The 27,955-nt window shown below is 33.6% G+C and overlaps 1 protein-coding gene, 1 long non-coding RNA gene and 1 pseudogene across 4 annotated transcripts in view; 2 read left to right on the plus strand and 1 right to left on the minus strand.

The window, feature by feature from the left end:
• Positions 1–3,806: 3,806 nt before the first annotated feature.
• LOC105218977 (tRNA (adenine(58)-N(1))-methyltransferase catalytic subunit TRMT61A-like) lies at positions 3,807–5,442 on the minus strand (annotated as a pseudogene).
• A 5,087-nt stretch (positions 5,443–10,529) lies between these two features.
• LOC105218976 (mediator of RNA polymerase II transcription subunit 12) overlaps positions 10,530–27,955 on the plus strand; it is a 74,680-nt gene continuing 57,254 nt past the window's right edge. For all 3 annotated transcript variants that reach the window (XM_054229233.1, XM_054229231.1, XM_054229232.1), the window contains exons 1-6: positions 10,530–11,280; positions 11,336–12,491; positions 12,542–13,978; positions 14,046–15,723; positions 16,305–16,492; positions 17,573–17,774. In XM_054229233.1, the coding sequence (XP_054085208.1) occupies positions 10,671–11,280; positions 11,336–12,491; positions 12,542–13,978; positions 14,046–15,723; positions 16,305–16,492; positions 17,573–17,774 (5,271 nt within the window). In that variant the 5' untranslated portion in view covers positions 10,530–10,670. The remainder of the gene's footprint in view (positions 11,281–11,335; positions 12,492–12,541; positions 13,979–14,045; positions 15,724–16,304; positions 16,493–17,572; positions 17,775–27,955) is intronic.
• On the plus strand, positions 20,094–27,885 carry LOC128921476 (uncharacterized). The gene is made up of 2 exons (XR_008470916.1): positions 20,094–26,296; positions 26,371–27,885. It is a non-coding gene; the product is annotated as an uncharacterized LOC128921476 (long non-coding RNA).

Consider the following 27,955-nt stretch of genomic DNA (forward strand, 5'->3'; position numbering starts at 1 on the left):
CAGGCCAACACTCAATTTGCTTCTATGAATTTAACTGATTCTAGTTAATTTTCAAATCTGTAATCAGTTTGTCTCTATCAGCTCTAGTTTTCATGATATAGCTTTTTTATACCCTCCACTTAACTTATGACCTGACTTAAGAAAGAACGACATATTTTAGTTAGAACGATATTTGTGAAAAGGGAATTAAATTTTTCATGTTGACTTATGACACTGAAATTTATTTATATTTTTCACAAATAACGACACAATTCAAAAGGGGTCATGTTTATGCCACTCTTTTAAGCCCACTTATGCTCAGCATTCTATTTAATATATTACATGCCACTAGTTTATTCATTAAACATATGACGTTTTTCTATGTTTGCTAAATAAGAGTCATTTGAAAACTTAAACCCCTCTCCGAAAAAATCGAATTTTTTGAGTTGTGACACTATTGATGTAAATGAGCGATATGCCCTGCCAGCCAAGCCGAACCACTTTCCCCATAGGTTTCAACACATTTACACATTTTTTTTGAAGTACCAACACCAAGGCACATATATACGGAATTTTTTTAAACTTATTTTGAATTTCCCAAACACAACTAAACTAGTTATCTCATTTCTTGTTCTTATTGAATGAGTACGAATGAGAAAACACGTTTGTCATTAGTGACAAAAGAAAATCCCAAAATAGGAAATAAAAAAACTATTTAAAAAATGTCATTTGCGGTTATAAAACAAAAAAAGGTAAGTCGAATTTTTTTAATTATGATTTATATTTAAATAATCCTTTTATTAACATTATTCTGCAGCATTGGTACAGAATCAATTTCGAGCAATTTGCAGTCGAAAATAATCAGGTTTCCGATGAACTATTGGAAGGTTTGTGGGCGAAAGGCGAATACGGTGAGGCTGTGCGTTTGGCGACGCAACTACATCAACACATCTGTGAATTCAGCTCATTCGCGAAATTCAACAAACGCACGTTAGATAGTGGGCCGACCTTCGCGTGAAGCTTTGAAGACCATCGCTTCAAAGCTCACTTATGGCGTCAGTATCGGATCGCCATTGTCATGGTCTATCGAGGTGCAATGTATTTACTAAAAAGTTTTGACCCACGCACGAAAGATACATCGGTGTCGTTGCAAAGTGCTTCCGAAAGAGATTGCATACAGCGGTTGTTGGTTGTGATCACTCAACGCATATGATACCGAGGTTTTTTCAAGTCTTACTAATATTTTTATTTTTTATATATTATTACTATTTTTTATTTCTATTAAATTAATAACTAAAATTCATTTTATTATTTATAATAGTCTTCAAATATATATCAAATATTATTTTTTGAAGTGAAAACTTCTTATGGCGCGTTAGGCACTTTTGTGGGTGAGCATTTTCAGCCGTTTTCGCGACAGTGTATATTTTACACAGATATACACCAGATTGAGTACTAATGAAATTAGTGCACTAACTCATGAGCCAAACAAATTAGTTCAAATGAGTACTAATATTAATATCAAAAATGACTAAGACTCATTTCCACGAAACCAAAAAAACTCATAGTATTTCTACACTTATATGTGCCGTCAATTTAAGACTCAAACGAGTGTAAAGTAACAATTTGATTTTACTCATTTATTCATTGGTCACGATGAAAATGAACTTGAATGAGTTCGGTGCACTGATCGGAACGAATGGAATTGTGACTTCGTAGCTGAGCACGAAAGTTAAGATACCCAGTTAGAATTTTTTTAAATTAAATTTTTCATTATTTCATTGAATATGCATTTTAGTGCATCTTTATTAATTTTCAATATATTAATATTAAAATAAATATATTAGAACCTAAAAGTATTAACTTTACTGTCATTAAATAACTTAAAACATTAAATGTAATACACAATATCAACGAACAAAACACATCGTTAGTCAATTCACACTGGCCACATTTGCCTAGCGGCGGCACAGACTTCGTCAGTTTTTTGGTGTTTGGCTCATTTTGGTTTAGCTTGACTGAATTATTGTCTCATGAGACAATTGAGCACTTCAACGAAACGTATCAAGAGAAACTTACTCATTATTCATACTCTCGCTTTGTGTGCTGTGCGTAAATGTGTTTTAGTGGATATTAGTTTTTGATGAGTTTTGACTTATATGCACTAATACTAATTTTTATGTTACTCAACCAATGACTCAAAAAATGGAATAAATGCAGTTCTCTGATATACACCGCGTGTATTCTTATAATATATGTATACTACACGTAGTCTTTGCATGGGAATTCGTTCGGGCCCTCGCGACAGACAAGATTGAGAGTTTTTTTATATATATTTTGTAAATGAATATTAAATGGAAAATTTATTTATTTAAATATTTCATTTGACATTTATTGATTTAATTTCTACAAAAAAGGGTTATCTATTTTTTCATTCAATTGTCAAAGCTTACGACGACATGTACATGACCTATCAGTTGATGAAATGAGTTGAGAAAATGAGTGTGTTAATATTAATATCAGAAACTCATGTGAGTAACGAAGAAACCATTGTCATTCCAAATTTCAACTTTATAGGAAGTTTCAAAAGAGACAATCGTTCAGCAGGTGGGGTGGCTATTTATCATCGGTCCGATGGTACTATGGCCACATTTTCTACAAGTCATATAGAAGTGCATGCGAGATATACCAGTATGTTTAGCACTAATGTTTCGAATATTGGTTATATATGTACAAACAATAATAATGGCTGCCGTTTATCTTTCACCAAAACAGTCTTTACAATCAATACGAGAGTTCTTGTATTCAAATTTATTCATTTATTCTCAAGCTGCTTCCGCACTATTTATGATGAAAATTAATAGAAGATTTGATCATTATCCTATGATTTTGAGTGGAGATTCCAACATAAACTTTGCAGATGTCAAAAATCAATAATTAATTGAATTTTTATATGAAGAATTTGATTTAACGATGTCCAATGATAGCAATCTTAGCACAACAAAATACAAAACTACTATTGATGCAGTATGAACAAGATATATAAATAGATTTAAATCAAAATTGTTCATTTCATACTTTAGTTACCATAGACCTATTGTTTCAGTTTTAGAATTTGATGAAAATCCTGATAATAATGATGAAAATGCTGATAATGATGATGTAAGAGTTGTTGAAATTATGGATGAGAATTGATAAATTTTGTATTTACTATTTACTAATATTTAATCATTTAAATAAAACCACTTCCTTCGAATATAGTTTATATATTATTATACTTCATGTCCATTCAAAAAGTGCCCACATTGCTTTGATAAACTTGATTTTTTATGTACGATTTCTCATGTCGCGTGCGCACCTAAAAATGCTCACCCAAAAAAGTCCCCAACGTGCCATAAGTTCAAGTTTTCACTTCTGCCTGCACTCCCGGAATGCAACCCCACTCGGTTTATTTAATTAATATATTTTTCAGGTATTATTAATCTTTTTTTTTCAGATATATAACATATTTTACGTGATCTATTAATATTTATATATTAAATATACATTTTTTATAAAAGAATTGTAAATATGTACATGAATGTATAAATAAATTAAGTTTAAATAAATAATTTTAAAACCAAATTTTTTTTTTTAATTTTAAGAAAATTTAAAAATAGGGATAAAAAAATACAAACCTGCATCAGCTGACGATTAGGGATATTAGAGCAGTTCAGCTATTTTTGTCTGTATATAATATAACACTGATGAGCGCAACAGAGACATCACATGTATACGTACGTGTGAGGGGAATAGTGGTTAAAAAATGCACAAGCAGCTATGTTGGCCTATGGCAAACTCATCACTTTTTTACGACTTTTGTGGGTTTGAAAAGCTTCGGTTGAACCAGTTTTTTCAGCACCTTTTTTCTGGCAGGGATTTTTAAAATGATATGTAGAATGTTTTGTATATATGGGAGTGTGTTTTCACAATATGTGGTGTTTATTTGTTTTGCTTTGTGTTGTGTTGGGTTCTTGTTCTTTGGTTGGATTTTGCGGTATATGTTAATTCCTCCTTTGGTTGGTATTTGAAGCAGCGTTTGAAAAACTACGCTACTCTCGTAGCATTTCATTTTACTCTTGCTACCGCTCTCACTTTGTCGAGAGCCACAGCATAGCCTTAGCATAACAATGTAAAAGTATGTGCTCTACTCTGGTCCGAGTTTTGTTAGGTAAAAAACTATAGCTATATGCTCTGGCGTAGCGGTAGCAAAAAATTGAGAGCGGTAGCACAGCAGAGCTAATGAAAATATTCATGTGCTACAATGAACAGTAAAGTCCTCTCTCGACGAACCAAAATCAAGCTCTACAAGTCGCTTATCATTCCCGTCCTGCTTTACGGTGCAGAAGCTTGGACGATGTCAACATCCGAGACGACACTAGGAGTTTTCGAGAGGAAAATTTTGCGTAAGATTTATGGTCCTCAGAACATTGGCAACGGCGAATACCGCAGACGATGGAACGATGAGCTGTACGAGTTATACGACGTCATTGACATAGTTCAGCGAATAAAAAGACAGCGGCTACGCTGGCTAGGTCATGTTGTCCGAATTCCCCGTGAGGCCTGGAAGTATAGGAGGACGCATATCATGTCAGGACTTTTTGGTTGCTTTGGGAGTGTTTGTAGGATCTGTTCTTTCATTAATTTCACTAGTACATAATTCATCCAATTTCTGGGAGGAGAGTTTCTATAAAATATAAAGTAAAATTTAAATTTTTACAACATAAATGCTCATAATAATTACCTTATACTTCAGGAATCCTAAATCTAGCACATGCAATGTTCTAGTCTTAACATCATGCTCTTGCTGTAGTATTTCGATAAAACAACGTTACGATTCTTCAATACAAGATAAAAATGAATCCAAAACGACCTCCTAATTAAACATACAAGAAGTTTTTAAATTTTCACGATCACAAACATTCACTTAAATTTACCCTCTGATTTCTGTGTTTTAGTTGCTAATGGTACGGCTAACTGAGGTGCCGGTAAGTCCAAAAATACTGCATCTGCTTTGCCCTCTAGCTCATTGACAAAACCCAGTTGACACACGTAGCGATGATAAACGGTTATAAAATCACCTAAACCATGTCGTTCCAATTCTGCACGTGCTTGTTGCAGTCGCGCTTCGTGGAAGTCAAATGTATGTAAATGGCCAAATGGTTTAATTTCACATAAAATATGTGACAACTCGGTTCAACTACATATAACTGAACCAGGACGAATTTCAAGTTGAAAGAGTATCATACTAATATCTGGTGTGTAAATGATTTTTGTCCGATTTACCAGCGTTTGCGTCCATAATTCTGGATTTGCTTGCAGCACATATTTCCATCGCTTCGAGAATTCTACGCGGCTACCATAAGTGCCACCACTTAGGTTGTGTACTTTTAACGCGCCGTAAGATGTTTGAAATATCTGTATGGAAAATTAATTAGAATTTAAGGCAAGATAATATTATTCTATTCAACAATCACAATTACATATTACAACGTATTCAATGGCTTCGCTCTTTTTGTTGACCATTGTTGGTGTAGCTTCTATATTTTGCGTTTTACTTATTTAAAAATGCGTGGTTCAATAATTTAAACTTTAATTAGGCAGCAGATCACTGATTTAATTAAAACACTCAAAATAATGCTCTACAAGCAGTATATCATGGCTGCTCAAAACTAAACTTGTTCAAACTCACGAGAACTTTGATTGTTTCCCTCATTCAGGGTGCTGTACGAGAGAAGAGTTGAGGAAAATGTGTATGCACTTTTTGCCCTTTTTTATAGTAGGGGGAAGCATCGAAAGCCGGAGTGCGGAACTTTAATCCGCTAAACCTAACCTACTCCCAACACAGGACTCTCCCACGGAACCACCGGATTAAGAATTACTTCGTGGGAGTGACTAGACTTTTAAGTCTCCTCTATAGCACGGACTGCCTAATCTGTTGCCAATGTCTCAATTCTGTCATAATAAAAGCTGTCGCTTCGCTAACAGCTTTCCAATTATCGGAGGACTGACACATAAGTACAGTCAAATTTTCCACCGTCAAACTCCCACCCATGGTTGTTTTCAACTTTTCCCTTATGTCTAAGAAGCGAGGGCAATAGAATAATACGTGCTCAGGGTCTTCTACGAACTCTGCACACACCGGACAATACGGACTAACGTCATGACGGGATTTATATAGGTAACTTCAAGGTCCCCATGATTTCTCAGGTATCAGTCTGTCACCGTCCTTTGGTAGAGTTTTCCCACCGTTGCTGCCACATTGTGAAGCCCACTTTTCTCTTCTCTAGCTTTTCTGTATTTGTATGAGGCGCTGGTAATTTATGCAGTCGCGAAAATTCACTTCCCTGGATGTCTATGGGCGGCATACCAGCTAGTACTTCGGCTGCTTCGCTAGATATAGTTCGGAAAGCACTTATTACTCTTATAGCTGTGAGTCTATGTATAGTGATATCGGCCTGGCATGCGCTTTTATGTCTAGCGCCTGGATCTATATTAGCACCACATACATGATTACGGAGCTCATTGCCTTTGCAATTAACAATCTCCTACTGGAACGAACGCAGCCTCTATTTGCCATCATTCTCGATAAGGAGCTGTACACCTTGTTTGCTTTACTTGAAGTGTACGATAGGTGCTGTTTAAATTTTAGTTTGGAATCCAATATTACCCCTAGGTACGTCAGCTGTGGCTGTGAGGTAATCTCACACTCCCCTATAGTGAGGGTTATTTTTTCTTAAATTTTTCTAGTTCTTATGAACAATACCTCTGTTTTGTGCTCTGCCAGTTCCAAACTCATGGAAGAGAACCATTGGCGTAGACCACTTATGCATTCATTGCATTTGATTCAGAGGCCATCTAGGTGCTTAGCCACTGCTACTACTATTAGTCTGCATATGCTATTAATTTGACAGTATTATGTTGAGGTATTTTTAGTACCCCGTCATACATAAGGTTCCAAAGTAGGGGGCCTAACACTGATCCTTGTGGTACTCCACTTGAAATATAGTGGCTCTTTGTGCCTTCGTCCGTGTCGAATATTAGCTTTCTGTTTTCAAAGTAACTCATTAAAATCTTTATGAGGTATTGAGGGACTCGTAAATCGTAAAGGGCTGTGATTATGTTTGCCCATTTCGCTGAGTTAAAGGCATTCTTCACATCCAGGGTTATCAGCGCGCAGTACTATTTTGTGCCACCTTTCCATCGTTTTCCACTTACTGCGCTCCTTGCAGTGTCAACGACTTCCTTTAGTGCGTCGATAGTGGATCTCCGTTTTATGAAGCCGCTTCTCTGAGGCTGTTTTCGTGATCGCCACCCTGGTTGCGCTGTAGGCGACGCCTGGATGATTGGCAAAGCTTTCTGAGCGTGGCTATTTCCTCAGTCCACCAATATACTGGCCTTCGTTTGGTGTGGTGTGTTGTCCTGCGCATAGTTGCGTCGCATGCTGCGACCAATTCTTTACGAACCGCGTATACCAGTTTGGCTGCGTCTTCGTATGCCCTTGGTTGCATATGTATGTATGTTGGTGGTGTTATTAAAACTTCTTTGAATGTGTTGCGAGTTTCAGTACCCATGACTTCCTGCGTAACGTTCTCTAACTCTAGCACTCTTTCTTAAATTGAGGTTTCGATAACTTTTCTGGTGTCTTGAACACGCATAAATAATAATCGCCGCTTTTCCAGAGCTGTAATAAAGAATGCGGTGTTTTGAGAGGCACCGGAATCGTGACCTCAAAACACCAAAGGCTCTCTCAATGGTATTGCGTGCTTTGACGTGCAACTTATTGTAATGCACTTTCCTTGCATTTGAAGATTCATCGACTGGCGTTAACAGCCATGGCTACATGATCTCGGTCACCTTGGTCGCAGACCCTTCAGAATTTTCCTCCTGCTCCTCAATAATAGGCGCACATACAAAGGACAGTTCCTCCATGCTAGTTATAACACTCAAATGTTTGTAAACTTATTTTCAAATACGGATGTAAAAAAAACACAGATGTTTTTGTATTGTGATGGCTGCTTTCACACCTCACAGACGTTTGAGGAAATTGTGAGCATTCTAGCTTTTCAATTTTCGCCAGCATAAGGTAATCATCAAAAATCGCAATAGTGTGGTTATTTGAAATTTTGTACTGATTTATAAATGTTGTTCTGCACCTCAATGCAGATTGTGAGGGCATGTGAAATTTGAATTCCTCTGCGCAGAGCCAATGCTATCAACATTAAAATATTTTTATTTTTGAACAATATCTGACAGCATATTTAAGTGCGCTCCGCTGTTCAGAAACAAAAGTTCTGTATCTCTATTGCTAGCTAGTGACAGTTGGGTAAGTTTCTGATTTTTTTAACCCAATACTATATTGATTAATTTTTAAGATGCAATAGTATGTCCCAAAATAGCACTCGGATGTTTCCTTGCTAAGTGCTACTATTTTTCCATTTCTTCGTAAAAGTAACTTGTCAATGGCACTCTTCCTCTTTCTGACTCTTACTGATAACCAGCAGTTAAGAAACACTCTTATAACCAAATCAAGTGCTGAACCCAAAGACGACGACACGACACGACGTAGCGACTGCTGCTCACAAATGTCGCTTTGAAGCCAGCGTCTTGAACATTTTGAAGTCGGCAGCGACATATCAAACAGCAATTTCATTGTTGCCGTACTAAAATCTTTCACTTCAATAAAATTTACATATTTAGTTGAAAGTGAATTTATTTGTGCAATTTGGTTTATTTGTTTCAAATAATCGATTGTTTTTATAAAATATATATCAAAGTTGTTGTATAGATATTGAATTAACAAGCAGTGAGCAGATAACTATTTACATGAGTTCCAAAAAAGTAAAACCTCTGGTTGCAGAGATAATTTAAAAATTTTTCCTTATGAATAAAATTACTGTGTTGACAGCATGAGGAAAACCCGAAGACCCTATTCAGCAAATGATTTTATTCAACTACAATGACAATTGATTAACACTATTACGGCGTATCTAGAAAAATATTTTATCGTATCAAATTGTTATACACATTTGTTCACATAACGGTTGTTTGTAACACCCAAAACTAAACGAGTTAGATATAGAGTTATATATACCAAAGTGATCAGGGTGACGATCAGGGAAGTATTTGGAAGTAATATTTGTTTGTAAGTGGGATCTGAATCGTTTACTTTACAATAGCTGCCATCGATTGGTCACTTCTCTACTCGCTATCTTTGGGCGCTGCTCGCCTGTAAAAAATTTTACATGTGAAAGCAAAAACAAAGTTATCTAGTTGAATTCGTGCAGGAGAGTATGCGAATACCTCATTAAACATTATTTCGGCGATTGCTGAGTGCTACCAAGTTTTGTTTTACACATTTTTGAACCATTTTACTATTGTGAACGGCTCAAAGGACAAATTACTGACAAAATAATAAAAATTGTTGTACACAAATTTGAAATTGAAAATGGCAGGCGAAGATAAATCGTAAGTATTTTTGTATTGAATTTATTGAATAAAAAACTTTAATAAAAATTAAATTTGTTGTAGAAAACGTAAGACACTGACGGTGATAGAAGAGTTCAGTGAGTCCGAGTATAGACAATTCGATTTCAGTGCTGCCAGTTCGTATGAAAATTTGGAAAGTTTGTTCGATTGGCTTGTCTATAACAGTTAGCCAATCGATGACAGCTAATATATAAAATAAGCACTAGTGAAGATACCGGAGCAAAACTTTGCAGAAATACTGCATTTATAGTGTGGCATCTGCCTTCTAAGTTTCTAAGGCCTCTAACATGAGGACCTCAGTGCTTCTAATACATTTTTTATGGAAATATAAGTAAGTCGCTTAGATATTTTGAAGAAATCAATAGGAAATATTTTTCTTTTAATAATAGTGGTACTCATTTATCAGACATCCTAAATGATGATTACTCGTTATTAACTACATGACGGCACTCCATCTGGTATCGCAAAGGACCAAAATAGGTATATGTGTGGTTTTCTGGCCTATCAGATTAACCTAACTTAGGATGCAATGAATTATCAAATATTGGGATCGGTAACAATTGTAACAATGTCGGTAACATATGCACGATACCGTCGGCTGATGCGTTCGTTTAATGTTTTCATGTTTGTTTTTGGAAATTTGTATTTTAGCGAAGCTAGATTCTAAATAAAAATTCTAACAATTTGTAGAGGACTGGTTAATAGTAATAGTAATATAATTTCGTATATATGTTCATAGTTAATATTTTAATTAAAATTTGGAATTTTTCCGAAAAATGTATGTTTTAAAATAGTAGTCGTTGGAATAATTAATAATTATTATGCAGATTTTTTATTCTCTTTGATTGTTTGAACGATTCAAGATCATGAAGAACGTCATTTCGCTATTGATTTTTATCAAGATAACAAAGTCATACATTTAATTCTAGATGTTCCGAACTGTAATTGTAATAGATTGACAGTTCGTATTCAATATTTTTTCATTGGCCTACCACCCATCTTTGATGTATTCTGACCATATTTGTTATCGATTTTCCTATTTAAGAGAAATGTTGTATTATCACCAACAATTTATATATTAGTTTATGTTGTGGTTTATTGATCGTGTTAATTGCTCCAATAGTTGTTTATATATATTACCTGAATAAATCGTACTGATAGTGATGTTGTCTTTATTACAAGAAAAGAGACCTTTAAAGAGGGCACGATTGGGTCCTCCTGATGTATATCCTCAAGAAGCAAAACAAAGGGAAGATGAATTAACGCCGACCAATGTGAAACATGGCTTTGCTACTACGCCCCCATTGGCCGATGAGTTTGGAACTGCTCATAACTCAAATATGAACGCTAGCAAAGTTGGTTCGTTTATTAATTCTATTTTATCTAAAAAGGAAGAACTTATGACCCTTCAAGATACTATGCGAAAGAAGCAACAAATTAATTGCAAAGACAATTTCTGGCCTGTGTCGCCGAGAACAAAAACAGCGTTGGATGCCTGGTTTAAAGACCTTGCTGGCAATAAACCCCTTTTAAGTTTAGCGAAAAAGGCACCCTCATTTAATAAAAAGGAAGAAATTTTAATAGTTCTCTGTGATAATCAAGTAAATATGCAACGCGCCGTATGGTTTATTAAATTAAGTGCAGCATACACATTGAGTTTCTCTGAATCAAAAAATAAGAAACGTAGTATTTATGACCCTGCTGTAGAATGGACGGGCAATATAATAAAATTTATGAGAGAACTCTTGCCAAAACTTCATGATTATTTTCAACGTAAGTATATTGGTATATACACAAATTGAAAATAAATTAATATTTACATTTACAGTTGGAACTGATAAAAATATGCAGGGATGTAATAATTTTGGTTCGGGAATGAATTTAGCTCATATGATCTCAACTCCTTCCGTCAGTAGTCCTGCAACTGCTCATAGTCCCTTAACATCGAATACATTGTCATCATCAAGTTGTCCCACGTACACAACAAATGCTACAGCAAACACATCTGGAAGTATAGTGTGTAGTGGATCAGGATCACCAATATCCGGCATTGGTAGCAACTTCGAGGATTGCCGAAACGCTTTGAAATATTGGAAGTACTGTACACGTCTTTGTAAATATATGCACGAAGAATCTCTGCTTGATCGTCAAGAGTTCCTCAACTGGATTTTGGAATTAATCGAAAAAATACGTTCACAAATATCCTTTGATATGTCTTTAAAAAAGTTAATACTTGTATTTGCTTTGCAATACATGCCCGACTTTATACAATCAGAACGATTAAGTAGAAAACTGGCAGTTTTGGCTGCAAAAAATTTGGCCTTACTTTTGGAATTAGGGCCGGAAACTAATTCACCAACAAAGCTTCCAGACGTAAGCGCATCAAACATGGAAGTATCGAATTCAGAGGAAAAAACTTCAACAAATAGTTTAGAACTACCCCTAAGTGACTGTAATAATTGCCCTCATCATCGTGATATAATAGTATACTTCAGTACTATACTTCAAACTATTACTTTAGAATGTCCCACCTCTTTAATATGGAATGGAATCAATGAAAGTCGGGCATTATCTTCATTTTGTGGTAGTCCACTCGATTTCATTTCTCTCGTTCCTTCTCAACTTCCGATGCCGTTCAAGTGCAAAAATTCGAATGAAAATATAAAGCGGCAACTACAAATCGCAGAAGCAGAAATTGCATTGCGGTCTAAACATGCCGAAAATCGTTGGTTTGCTGAAAAATGGCGTAGTTCTAAAGTAAATTGTTTTACACACATACTGGATATTCTTGACTATTTGGATACTCACTGTTTTGATCGCAGAGATAAGGATAATAATATAGACTTTCTCTACTCAAAAATATTTCCGCCGTATGATTTAAAGTATGAAGACACTGAATATAGACGAAAAAAAAATACATATAATCCTGACAAAGACGCTGCCACTGTTAAAATACTATGTGAATGGGCAGTTTCTAATCAGAGGTAAATTGTATAAATATTGCTAACATATAATAAAGTTAAAATAATTTTAGATGGGGTGAACATCGGGCAATAGCCGTTGCTCTGTTGCTGGATAAACGACAAATTGAAGTTACTTCAGTTGTAGATACTGATAACCAACAAAATTCAAATGGGCCAGATGAAAAGGATTCTATAAGTTCAGGAATTGGATTGATTAGTGGACTTCCAGTATTTCAAACCATTTTAATGGATTTTCTTGATCACGATGCTCCAGTTCTGGAAGAGAATGGAACAATTCAAAACCGCATCCAATTTATAAATCTTGTACATCTTTTCTGCTCACTAATTCGTTATGACGTGTTTTCACATAATGCATATATGCATACTTTGATATCACGAGGCGATCTTCTAAGAGAAAATTGCATTCCAGAATTAGAGCATGTAAATAGAAATGAAACATCTTCGGTATGTGGGTTAGAGTCGGTTGACAATAAAGCTTCTCCTTCTCATCATTTCGATGATGAATTTAGTTCTGCAATTGATTTTAAACATAGCGAATTTGATGACTCGAATGTCGATGATGATTTGGGCAAACTATTACAAAATATTAAAGAGAAAGGACAACAGAGTGCATTAGAAACACCAGATAGTCCGAAAATAGCTGATCACTCCCACATGACTTTAAATGGATACCTTATTTCACGTCACTACATCTATACCAAACATTTTCCCATACCTCAGGAGGAAGCGTGTATTTCTTATAGCAATGAATGTAATCAGAGATATATATTACTATTTGGTGTAGGAAAGGAACGTGATGAAAAAAAGCACGCAGTGAAGAAAATGTCAAAGGAGATTTGTAAGCTCTTCTCAAAAAAGTTCAGTATAGACATTTCCGAAGGTGGCAAAGTTAAGAAGCATTCTCGAAATGAATTTAATTTCGAGTCGACCACCAGCAAATGTAAAAGTATGTCCTATTTTGAACAACATGTTGTTACATCTCAGTGTGCGATTGCTGTTTTGGAACAACTCAATGGCTTTGCAACTGGTAATAATAATTATTTGCCGGTTCAAGAGCACGTTGCTTTTTTGTTTGATCTTATGGAAATGGCTCTGAATATACATAGCTTGCTAGATTTTTGTGATCACATTCTAAAGGAATTGACTGAGATTGAAAATCAGTTACAAGCTAAGAAGTCTATTTTAGTTAGAATATATACAACTTCTTTAGCTCTTTATATCGTTGGTATACTACGTCGATATCATTCATGCCTCTTGCTCAGTACAGAGGAAACTGTATCAGTATTCGAAGGGTTATGCAAAACAATTAAACACGTAAACAATCCAAAAGAATGTAGCTCAGCGGAACGATGTATTCTCGCGTATTTGTCCGATTTGTATGAGATGTGCGATTTACTTAAATCTGATGAAAATGAGACGGAATATTTTGCAATAATTGGAATAATGAAAGCATTTAAAGAAATCTACAATTCCCCAGAACAATTAAGGTAAAACAATATTCATAATAATTTGAAAAAAATCTAATGAAATACAAATAATAAAAAATATTTTCAGTGCCGCACCTCAGTCATATAATCCGCATTTTTTACAAGAATTGTTTATTTCTCCAAAACGTGGTGGTAGAATAGAATATCACTGTATTCGTCAATTGCAAGAGTCAACAGCCAACGTTTACAGTTTTGTATCAAACGCTATTCTGGCTGTTTGTCAAGAAACTGATAATGACCATTTAAATGAAATTGCCATTTTATGTGCAGAGTTAACGGCATCATGTAACAGCCTTTCAGAAGAATGGATTGCTGCTCTTCAAAGTATTTGCAATGCCTCGAAAAAACTTCGATATCCTCACCTTTTTGAACAAGTGGACATACATGACAATAAAATTCACAACTCATTAGCTGTTTTCATTTGCATTTTGGTAGCAAGACACTGCTTCTCATTGGCCGATTTTGTGCTTAAATTCGCACTTCCAACATTAGCATATGCATATCCAGAAGCCGGTGAATTCACCACTGATGCTGAAGCTGGCGCACGTCTTACTTGTCATTTGGTCTTGAAATTATTTAAAACAATCGAGATACCACAACCAAGAATGTATTCAGTGAGTACTTCTCCGAATCCTGTAAATGTTGAAGATTCTTTCAGCATAAAGCTAAGCTGTGATCGTCACTTATTAGTGGGCGCACACAAAAACATACCAATACAAGCAGTTTTGGCTGTCATTAAGGCTATATTAATTATTGTTGATCTGAAAATACCAACAATATCAAGCAATAATTCTGTTGCTACAAGTAATGGAAAGCGGAGTGGTGTTAATACACCTGTGCATCCAGGGAGCACTCCAAAGAATACCGACAGGCCAGCGGATTTGAGCCAAATACTTGGTACTAGTGACTTGTCTAATGTTAGTAATGGAGCTGATCAGGATGTTAATAAACCAAGTTCTGGAAGTAGTAGTGCAAAATCTTTGGAGCAAATATCTCTGCTTGAATTTGCGAATCACGTTTTGAAACAAATATGCTCACAAGAACATGTATTGGAACGCTGTTTGAAACACGCTGATAATTTATGTGAAATGATTATAGACGATATGCTCTCTACAAAACAAGTTCAGCGCGTATTATATATGATTTGTTATCCTGAAGCTGAGTATAATATTATTTCCGAAATGGATCAGAGGTCAATGATTATTCGGATTTTGGAAAATCTTGAACAATGGACTCTTCGAATATCATGGTTAGATTTAGAATTAATGCACCGACAAATTATGAACAACCAAACTGAACTTAATAATTGGTTAGACACTGTTGCTAAGGCTGCAATTGACGTTTTTCAAAAAGATGCTCTATCTTCTGAAGGCAAAGAAACATATAGTGAAAACCAATCTACGTGGTTAATAGTTCCTTTAATTTCAAAACTTACTCCAGCAGTAAAAGGGCGAATTCTACGAGTTGCGGGCCGTGCACTCGAAAGTATGAATTTTTGTGCAAAAATACTGAAATCTGATAATAATTGCAATAGCAATGGAGAAGAAAGAGATCGAATTAGTAGCTCAATAAATTGCTCTCTAAGTGGATTCAACACTTCTACTGGTTTCAAAAAGTTCTCGTTAAACTATCAACCTTTCTTAGGATTAATTTTGTCTTGTTTAAATGGTCAGGACGAATACAAGGAAAACCTATTGAGCTCATTATACTCACAACTTTCTCATTGCCTGCAGTCTTTTACTGAGGTATGTACATATATATATATTTTTATTCTTTAAAAGATGAACTTGATATACACAATTTTAAGATATGACATCTAAAACTAATTAAACATAACTTGGCGCGCGATAACTAAAAGATCGTAGAATAGGCCAGACAAAAGTAAAAAATTGGTAATACTTGTAAAATTATATTCAGAAATGTCATTATGTTTCATTTGTCGAAGTCTTGGGCAAATTTGAGCAATTCTTGCAAGTACTTCAAACAGTGTTAATTTAAATAACCTATCGTAATATAAATTCTTGTTTGAGTAGTCTGGGTAATTATACTATATAATATTTTAGTATCCTTACAAAATTGGGGTGTAAATAAATAAATGGAGAGTATGAAATGTTCGGTTATACATGTACTTATCCCTTCCTTATTTGTTTATTGAAACTTTTTAAAACTAAATTTTCACACTCATTTTATATCCATTGAAATAGTATAATCAATAACATAAATCTTATCAATGTGTAAAACATGATGTAAAATTTTTACAAATATGATAATTTAAATTTCGAGTACTATTAATTAACTTTAATAATTTGTTTTCCCCTAATGTTAGTATGATTCATCAAACGGATTTAACGATCTTCAGGAACGAGAAGAAATGTTAGATGCTCTTCAATTACGTTTTTCCTTGGTAGGTGGAATGTTTGATACAATACAGAAAAATGGAAACTCGACTACGGACTGGGCTATTTTACTAGCGCAGTTGGTCTGTCAGGGTGTAATAGACGCAAGTTCGAATCGGTGAGTAAATATACATTCTATGTACATAAACTAATTCGCATTAATACACATATGTATCGTATAGAGCAAATAAGATCCATTAATTAAAACAACAAATTGTTATTTTATTTCATTTTCATATAAACACTTTGAGTAGTTCTGTTGTAGTTCTGTTTATGTGATATATTATTTAATTTCAACATTAGTTTACCATACTTTTTAATTTGATGATCTGGATAAGAGCTATTCTAAGTGCTATTTGCAATTCTAGCTTATAGTATTCACGTTAGATACTTACTGTTTTGCCGGGTATATATTAATAAACATTGGTTTGACTAAAAACTACTAGAGTGTACATATATAGAAATTGAAATTGAAATGTACATATCGCTCATTTACATGAATAGTGTCACAACTCAAAAAAGTCGATTTTTCAGGAGAGCGATTTAAAGTTTTTAATTGTCTCTTATTTAGCAAATATAGAAAAATGCCATCAGTTTATTGACAAATCTAGTGGCGTGTAATATATTAAATACAACATTAAGCATAAATGGACCAAATAGAGTGTACTAATGGCTTTTCTTGGGCATAAACGTGACCCATTTTGAATTATGTCGTTATTTGTGAAAAATATAAATCAATTTCGCCGTCATAAGTCAAATGTGTCGTTTTTGCTGAAAAAATTAATAAGAAAGATTTAATTAATTTGCCACCAATATCGTTGTAATACAAAATGTGTCGTTTTTTCTGAAAAGAAAATCAAATTCACCTTTTCACAATATGTGTTGAAACACAAAATATGTCGTTATTTCGTAAAAAAAAATTATAACTAATTCTGGCACAACTGAGAAGTGTCATTATTGCGGTTAAAAACTAATGCAACATAACAAGTTTAAGAACGGCACATTCTTATATCACGGTTTATTTTCCTACACATCGGAATGAAATTTTTATGCAATATGGACTATGAAATTGCGCACATTTCTGCATTCTCAACTCAAAAATCGTGTTTTTTGAGTTATGACACTATTCAAGTAAATGAGCGATATTTAAGTTATTTATTTCAAATTATTAAATTGTCATATCTAAATATCATTTCAGAGAACTATTTACTACGGTGGTGGATATGTTAGTTACTCTTGTTCATTCGACATTATTAACTGACAACCATTCTGAACGAGATGAAAATAAAAAACTGTACCTTAACCTAATGAAAAAGTTGAAAAAAGAAATTGGTGAGAAAAATAATGCTTCAATAAAAGTTATTCGTCAGTTATTGCCACTTTACAAGCAAACAACCGAGGTATGTTAGTAGATTTAATCACATAAATATATGTTATAAATAAAAACAATAATTGATATCCTTAAATGAAATTGATATCCTTGTAAAAAAACTTTCGATGTGTAAATAATTTTGAATACCTCTGTATATTGACGAAACTAGGTACACATGTTCCTTGTAACTCTGGACCCACAAAAACATACAACGCACATATCTATTCTTAATGTCTAGAAACATCCATAAAAAATTCGCGGCTGCTATAAATCATTTAAATTCGATAAACCCAACTCAAAAGCATTTTCAGCTTGTAAAACTTAAAATAGAAGTTGCTGATGAGCTTTTGCATTGTACTAGCAATGTTTCCTTCGAAAACAATATAGGCCAACCATCCCTTTAGAAAGGGACCCCTCTAACAGGTATTCATATCAATCAAAAGTGTATGAATGTCCGAATGTGTTAAATGACGCACTTGTCAATAACAACAAAAATTTTTCTTCATCTCAAAATCAATGAAAATACATTTTTGTATACCACTATGGCCCAAGATTGCTCACAATCAACTTCCGCTAGCGTCCAAAACGGGTGGGCGTGGCGTCTCAAAATTGTGTATAATACTTCTTAAATAAATTAAAAAAATGTATACGTTAAAAAAATACATTCCAATGGAATAGTTGGGGTCGAAGGGGTTAAAAAAAATACATCATATTTCAAGAGATTGAATTTAGTCATAAAATAATAAATTAAAATGAACAAATTTGAGTTTATATAGGCCATGTAGAATATAACCGAGTATAAATGAAGCATAAACGTAGTAATATACTGGGTGAATGATGCATCAACGAAATTAAAAAGCGGTTATGTAAAAATTATGTTTATATTACGAAATTAAAATTTTTTACTAATTTTTATACTCTCGCAACAAAAGTTGCTAAGAGAGTATTGTAGTTTTGTTTACATAACGGTGTCATAAAACTAAACGAGTTAGATGTAAGGTTATATATATCAAAATGATCAGGGTGACGAGACGAGTCAAAATCCGAATGTCTGTCTGTCCGTCCGTCTTATCTTAATGAAACACATGTTCCTTGGGACTGTGAGAGGGTTGCTTTCGAAAATGACACATAAAGTGTCATAACTAAGCCATAAATAAAGGCATAAAATAAGGGACATATTTGGATGTAATTTTTCTGGGAAGTGGGCGTGGCACGCCCCCAAATAGTTTTTTTGTATATTTCTCGTAAAGCAATAAAGCTATATAAAATTTCTGCAGTTTTTCACCATGAAAATTGCTGAAATCGGATAATAACCAAGGTTAGGTTGAAAATTACTAGAAGTGCGTTAACTCACTAATGAAAAACATCAGAAACACTAAATTTTACAGAAGGAATAGCAGAAAGAAGCTGCACTGAGATTTTTTACAAAATGGGCTTGGCATCGCCCACTTATGGGTCAAAAACCATATCTCAGGAAGTATTCGACAGATTTCAATGAAATTCGGTATATAATATTTTCTTGACACCCTGATGACACCTATGGAAAATGTATGAAATCGGTTCACAACCACGACAACTTTCCATATAACTATTTTTTTAATTCCATCTTATTCCTTCACTTTATAATATATACATAAGGAACCAATGAAGATAGCGAAACAAAACTTTAGACAAATACTGTATATGATCTGTGGCATCACTTGTGAAAAAAATTGTCGAAATCGGACTATAACTTTTCAATGCCCCGGATATCGAATATGAAGAACTCACTGCCCCATGGTAATTTTTCACCGAAAATTTCGGTAAATCTCTCAGGTATCTTAATTTAATTCAGAGGGAATATTTTTCTTCTAATAGTGTGTCTCTGTGCCAGAAATGGTTAAAATCGGGTTATAATTTCCCTTATATATGAATATATTAGAATACCTAATATAGTATTTTCAAAAATACGATGAGCTTAATAGCCTTTAAATCGGTTAATATGTGAAATATCTTATAATCTTAGATATAATGTATGTTGGTGATTTTCATGTGAAATCGGTTAAAGAATTACCTCAGCCTATATACTAAATGTGATGATTTTCGTTTTCCTATTGAACTTTATGTCGAATATTTGGGTCAAATGGTGTGTTAACTTAATAAAAATATATCAATAAATTGCGAGAGTATAAAATGTTCAGTTTCACCCGAACTTAGCCTTTCCTTACTGGTTTGATTTGGTACATATGAATGTGTTAAATCTTGCAAATAAAAAAAATTACAAAATTATTTCTTGTTTGCAAATGTAAAGTAAAAACATATTCATGTACCGAAATACAAGCTCACAGCCAATATGATGCACAAATGTTTACCATTAGCGTCGACAGCTTAGTGGCGATTTTCGAATGCACAATAAATAACGTTATAAATATGAGCTTTTCTGGGATAATATTTGATAGTTTTGAAATTTTAATATTGTCATTTGTGAAGTTTAGTTCAAAATGGTTTGCCAAACAAGTATTGAATCTTAAAGAATTATAAATATGGATAAAGTCAACGTAAAATCGCGGAAAGCGTGAAACTGAATCAAGGAACTGTTCAGTATATCATTGAACGTTATGTCCGTGAAAATCGTGTCGCAAATAAAAAGAAATCGGCTCATAATAAAATATTTAATGAAAGTGATTCTCGTTGGATTGTACGGAAAATACGGGAAGATCCCCATTTAAGTGCTCCAGTTTAATGCAGCGAAGTGGAAAAATATTTGGGGAAAAAAAGTCATAAGAAGAGTGCTCAGAGAAGCTGATTTCAATAAATAAGCCATCCATCAATGCTAAAAATCGAAGTGCTATATTGAGTTTCAAAAGAACATATGTATATAATATTAGAGTGAAAGCTTCTGAGATACCGTAATTTTTGCAGATGAAAGTAAATTCAACCTATTTAGATAGGATGGAAAGAGTTATGCATGGAGAAAAGCAAAAGGAGAGCTACAACCGCACAATCTACGTAGCACCGTAAAACATGTAAAAAATTGAAAATTTATTCAGATTTTTATCAAGATTTTGGTATTATGTGACAAGTTTGATAAAATAAAAAGCTTCAGTACGCATAGATTTTCCCCGCACGTATGGGAAACAAAATAATGTAAACAGAAACAGCTGATTTCTGATCAAATTATATTCGAATTGCATTGAAAAATTTTATTAAATACTAAATAACATAAGTTTTCAAATAGTTAATAATTTAGCTTTAATCCTTTGCTCCTGTTCTAGACGTAGGTTTTCTGAAAGTGCGCAAATATTCCATGCTCCGAATCTGGCCTTATTTTTCATGATAAAAATCGTTGAGTGTTTGTTTTCACCGAGCCTTTTTTTATTGTGTCTTCGTAGATAAGTTTGGTTTAAGATTGATCGGTTATCAGTTTATCTAACCAATTCTTATTATCTACCCGCCTTTACTCGTTCGCCAGAGCCTCGTTTGCTAACCACACAGAAGGTGCCGGCCATAGATGAGGTTGATAATCGGATGGCAGAGGCTATGTATTCGCTTTTCGATCTCACATCCCCTGGAGTCTTTTGCTCCACCGCGGAGCCATAGTGTATATAATATAATACTTATACATAAGACCTACCTATACATAATCCTTGAGTCTTTAGATTTCAAAATAATTGGAATGCAATTTTATTTTAGTTGGTTGTTATGCTTAGCTTCAGAAAAGTTCCTTGGGAACTTGCCAAAATTTGCTAAATTGTAATAGTATGCAATATATGGAAAACTATTTCGACAAAGTTACCTTCATTTATTTTATACAAAAAAGGAAAAAGAAATATCTTAATATAAAATCTTCTGAATAACGCGGACCATCACCGTGTTCACAATTTTAACAACAATTAACAACAAAAGTAAAATATCCATTGCAAAAAATCACACATCCAGATATTTTATTTGTAAAGAACACTGTTAAGAGCATTTCTTAACAATTTATCAAGAAAAGAGCTTTTTATTTTAGATACAGATTTTGTGGTATTTCACTAAACACAGCTAAAAATAGCTAAGAAACCTAGGAAAGAGCTTATATACAAAAGCTTTGCAAAATATTTTGCCAAAAAATAAGAAAATAAGACATTTTTCACAATTTTTTTTTGAAAAACGCCAGGGACATGTATCGCGTATTTCTATGGTCGTACGTGACTGGCTTTTAAGATAAATTTAAATTACCTCTGTTTGTTATGGCGAAAATACATATTGTTGCCTTTTTTTTATAAATTTAAAAATTACTTTCTCATTACATATATGTAAATATTTATTGTTTCCATTTTTTTCTGATGTCTATGAAAAAATCTGGTATTTGAGTTTACTACAATTCAATGTGTGTCATAGTACGTAGTAAACACAATACCATAATACTTTTATCATGGTATTTTACCACATATGTGTTTCGAGTATATTTACATATATTTTTGGAAAATTTATTTAGTTTTCAGGTAACACTTGCTTTAATATTTCTTATACGGTTGCATCACTTCGGCTGTGAGCCACTGTATGTACATAAATATAATGTATCAATGCATTAAAGCCTTAATAGCGTCGTCACATAAGCCCATTATATTTCCAACGTTGTTCCAACCCTGAGTTCTTATGGTAGTATACATATTATATAAAGAGAAGCATTGTAATTTAGTTTATGGATAAAAAAATGAACATTTTTGACGACTTATAAACATAAAACCACAAAAATTTTTGCTTGTTGCACTGGTTACAATTCCATATTTATAAATCGTATTCAGTATACATACATACATGCATACATATGTGCAGATCAAAAGTAAAAAGTCAAACATATGCAAATCTATTCAGACCACGACATTTAAAACAGTGGTCGGCACGAGAGGAATTGTGACTGTATAGGTGAGCATGAAGTAATGAATACCCAGTGAGAACTCTGTAGCCTAACATTTTAAGAATGTTTTTAATTTTTTCATAAAACATGAATTTTTGTGATCATTTATTCATTTTGGTTATTTTATTATTTAAACAAATATATTAGAACACAAAAGCATTAACTTTTCTGTCTTTAAATAGCTTAAAACCATAAATATAATACATAACATAAAACGACATTCATCAAAGTAGGCATTTCGCGCAGGGCACTTATGCAAAGTGCCATAGCTATGCGCGATGTTTACTCGTTGCTGGTTCGACAACGACTGAATGATAGAGCGTAAGCGTACGTGTGACTTGAGTCGGCACAATTGTGGTATGGAGTGCCGACCACTGATTTAAAACAACACAAATGATGTATGTACATTAGGGTGGCCCTTATTTTCCAAAGTATTCCGATTCTTGATCGCACCCCCTAGAAATATGCGAATAGCCCAAAAACTAGTATATACAAAGTTTTGGGTCAATCAAAAAAGGTTTAGAGGTTGCGCAAGGAGCTTGAAATCCTGAAAAATTAAGAATTTTTGCCATTTTTATGTCTCCATATTTCAAAGCCACACTATCTGGTTTCCATACCGTAATAAGATCTGCATTTTATTATCTTTCCAAAATTACCACAACCTTAAAATCGGTCGATTGATGATAGAGTTACAGAAATACAAATATGAAAGTAAATTTAATGTGGTGCATTCTCAAGCGTCGCATGCTCGTGATATACCGTTATAACGGTTCTAATGTTATTCTTATTATCTTATTACGGTATGGAAAACCAGTAAGGGATAGTGTGACTTTGCAATATGCAAGTCTGAGACATAAAAATGGCAAAAATTCTTATTTTTTCAGGATTTCAAGCTCCTTGCGCAACCTCTAAACCTTTTTTGATTGACCCAAAACTTTGTATATACTAGTTTTTGGGCTATTCGCATATTTCTAGGGGGTGAGATCGAGAATCCTAAAACTTTTTTTATCCTCCATACAACTAAGGGTCACCCTAATGTACATATGTAGATTTATGCTCTTATTGCTCCATTTTTAGTGAACTAATCAAAATCAGAAGTCTCGCTAAGTTTCATTTCGTTATATTGAATTGGCTATATCAGATCAGAATTTATGTATATATGTATTCTCTAGATATGCCTTTCGATTTATAATTTTTATTTTATAAAATTTGTTCATGATTCAATTATAAAAGGTTTGGTAAGTAAACAGAGTGTATTCAACTAAGTGAAGTAAGTATATGACATTTCAGTTTTCTTTACCCGAATTTGACATGTGTGTTGCCATTGATTTAACCCTCACATTGATTCAAAAATTCAAATTTTGAAATTCAAAAGTAAACAAACCAAAGAAAATATTTTTTAAATGAATAAAAGAAAATGACGAATACTTTCTGCTTGTGCAAAACAACTCATGTAAGCAATTTACTAATGTTTTGTGCTTCAACTGACAAATTGCAAAAAATTTTATCAATGTGTATTATATTGTTCAAGATAAAAAAGATGGGTTAATGTAAACAAATACATGAATTGTTTACTATTTTATTGTCAAACAAGGGTATGTCAAATACTTAGTTCACTTTGTTGAATATACTCACGCAACCAAGTTGCTAAAGAGAGAATTATAGTTTTGTTCACATAAAGGTTGTTTGTAACACCCAAAACTAAATGAGTTAGATATAGGGTTATATATACCAAAGTGACCAAGATGAAGTGCTGAACACAAAGACGACGACACGACACGACGTAGCGACGGCTGACCACAAATGTCGCTTCGAAGCCAGCGTCTTGAACATTTTGAAGACGGCAGCGACATATCACACAGCATTTTCATTGTTGCCGTACTAACATCTTTCACTTCAATAAAATTTACATATTTAGTTTAAAGTGAAATTATTTACGCAAAAAAATTTTAAAATGGTCGATTTATTTGTTTTAAATAATCGATTGTTATTATAAATGATATATCAAAGTTATTTTACGTTTCTGCAGACAAAATAACGTCATACTTGTTAGAACTTTGAATAATTTTACATTTCACATATTAGTGGCAGCTTTACAGCGGCCATTGTCGTCGGCAAAATTAGAAACATTTCTAATTTGGCGACAGCGAAGACTTCAACCCTTTTGTCGTGAAGTCGTGCTGTTGTCAAAAAATCTGTGCCCATATGAACGCGTGTATTTTAATATTTGACAGATGTCGCTCGTCGCTTGTCGTCTTCTATGTGTTCAACACATGAAAAGTGAAGTTCAAATCCGGATGTCAAGCTGTAACTTGAGTAAAAATTGAGATATCTTGATGAAACTTGGTGCACGTGTTTCTTGGCACCATAGGAAGGTAGCTTTCGGACCACTGTCACGCCCACAAAATGGCGAAATCCGAAAACACGAAGTGCCATAACTAAGCTATAAATAATAAAATATAAATATAAATAAAGCTATTGAAGTAAAATTTGGTATGAAGGATCGCACTATGAAGGGGGATGTAATCTTTTTTGGGAAGTGGGCGTGGCCCCGCCACTTACTAAGTTTTTTGTACATATCTCGTAAACTACTCAAGCTATATCAACGAAATTTTCAGGAGTCGTTTTTTACAGGCATTTCCTTATACAGTCCAAAAATGGTGGAAATCGGATTATAACCACGCCCACCTCCTATACAAAGGTTATGTTGAAAACTCCTAAAAATGCTTTAATTCAGTAAGGGAAAACACGAGGAACTTTAAATTTCACTATAAAGAACGTACAGAAGGGCTCCGCCCACTTATGGGTCAAGAACCATATCTCCGAAACTACTCGACCAATTTAAATGAATATTGGTTTCACAACCACGCCTACTTCCTATATTCCAGAACTTTGAAGTCGACCTGAATAGTTTACAATGTATAAAGTAAGCACTAGTGAACATATTGGAACAGAACTTTGCATAAATACTGCATTTATAGTGTGGCTGCCCCTTTCTAAAGATCGCCGAAATCGGACCATAGGTTTTCAAGTCCCCATATATCGAACATGAGAACTTCGATGCTTCTAACCTAATATTAGGGTTTCCAACTTTCAATGGACTTTATACCATATATATGACGAATATGTGGGTCAAATAGTCTATTATATAATATAAATAAATAAATTGCGAGAGTATAAACTTAGCCCTTCCTTACTTGTTAATATTAAAACCATAGCTGCTTTGTTTATTTACATAAACGGTAACTGTGGATAAGGTACATGTATGTTAAATTCTATTCTGGTTAACTATTAGATAAAGTGAAATTATTCAGGGAGCAACTAATTATTTAAAAATATAGACAAAAATGGTATAACAGTTGCTGTATTTTGAAGTTAATGTTGTCAACATTGAACTCAAGCTGCCAATGTATCTTTTTGTACTTTAATCTCAATTAATTGATTTTTGTCGTGAACAATAGGTCATAAATTGTCTGGTTTGTCTGGCATTTGGAAATATATATATTAGTATTTGGTTGCAGTTCTATTCCACCGCTCCCAATAATAATATTTGTGTTGAGGAATCAATTTGAAGTTGTATCATGCGTTATTCTCATTGTTAAAAGTACATAAGGATGTCAAAATAATATGCATAGAATTTATATCAAAACGGTCAAAGAGTAATGTAGGTAGTGTATACTTTACTTTTACTTTTTGGATATTGCTAATTGTAACGTGTATGAACTTTTATTAATATATCTAGATTTCACTTCAAATTATCGCTGGATGGACGGATGGACATTGCGACTAAAATTTTAAATATAAACTATTATGTATATCTTTCAAGTTGGACCAAACTGCAGACTTGTGCAAAATTTCCTTAAAATCGGTTCAGTAGTTTAGACGCCAATTCCGGACAAACAACGTGATATGAAATTATAAATTAAATATATATAGATGTATATAGTGAAAATAAAATTAAATGTTTGTTTCATGGAGAAAAATTTTAAATATGACTATTAATATTGACTGACCATATTTCCATGCTATTTATTAATTTTGGTTCGAGAATAGTAATATATTTTATACTACTTAGAATATATTTTTAACTGCGTTCACAAGAAAAGCGAATACATTTTTCGCTTTTTTCTTTCCTTCACAAATACAACCAACATTACATACCAAACCTTTTATAACTGAATCATTGAATTTGTTGATGTAATTGACATATTTTTTAGATATGCAATTCTATTTTGGACTCTTCTGAAATATTTACAATGTAATAGAATTTTTTTATTCGTACATAAGTATATGTACAGTGGAGTCTGGATATAGTGAACTAATTTCTGCAAGGCCTGTTCGCAGTATCGAGGTTGTTCACTATATTAAGGTTAACTTTTTTTTTTTAACTTTGTTTATTAGCTTTAAATTCATGTTTGTTTATGTAAACAAAACAGGTTATATGTATAAAGTAATTTTTTGAAAAATACATACATATTATTGAAAGAATTTACGAATAGATGTTTGCTTTTGGATTTCGGAAATTGACTTTTGGACCGCTTTTTCGCGTAGACTTTTCAGTACTAGTATGCCAGCATAGTCAGTGGTGTTAGCTTCAGCCCATGCGATAGCTATATCGAAGCTTTCAATATCTTGTTCAGTGTAGATTTCCTAAAACAAATAATGTTCACATAAAAACTTAATTAACAGGTGCTTGTCAAGAGGGTGAATAAAATTACCTCGGGTAATACAACTTGCAGCAGGCTCTGTATATCATGAACTTCTTTCCATTTTTCCTGCAATATTTTTTGACGAAGTAAGCTCAAAGGAATATCATCGTATTCATCCTCGCTTTCATTTGCTTCTGTAGTATTAAGCATTCTAATAAAGGCTTCCAACATTTTACTATTACATTTGCCTGCAGCTGATTCCAAGCAAGCATTAAAAATGATACAGCATCCTTTAAAGTTAAATGTTTTACAAATTGTGTGATGTCATCCTTTCCTACAGTTAAGCGAATCACATTTTGATCCATAGGCTGAATTAAAGGCGTTACATTTGGAGGCATATAAATCACGAATATGGATCCATCAGCAGTTTTAAGTTCATCTTCTGGAGGATGGCAAGGGGGGTAACTGGACAATTTTTGTTTCGTTGAGCTATAAACCACTTGTATAACATCTTCTCCATGCGGGGATACTCGACTTTTCTAAGAGTCTTCCGCTTAGATGCTCCGACTGCCTGGTGGGATATAATACTACGAGCATTTTTTTTTATTCCCGAAACTGTTGATTTGGCCACACCATAAATCTTTGCTAAGGATGAAACACTAGCACCTTTCTCGAGTT

The sequence above is a fragment of the Zeugodacus cucurbitae genome, chromosome 4 (assembly GCF_028554725.1).
Source record: "Zeugodacus cucurbitae isolate PBARC_wt_2022May chromosome 4, idZeuCucr1.2, whole genome shotgun sequence".
Taxonomy (NCBI): domain Eukaryota; kingdom Metazoa; phylum Arthropoda; class Insecta; order Diptera; family Tephritidae; genus Zeugodacus; species Zeugodacus cucurbitae.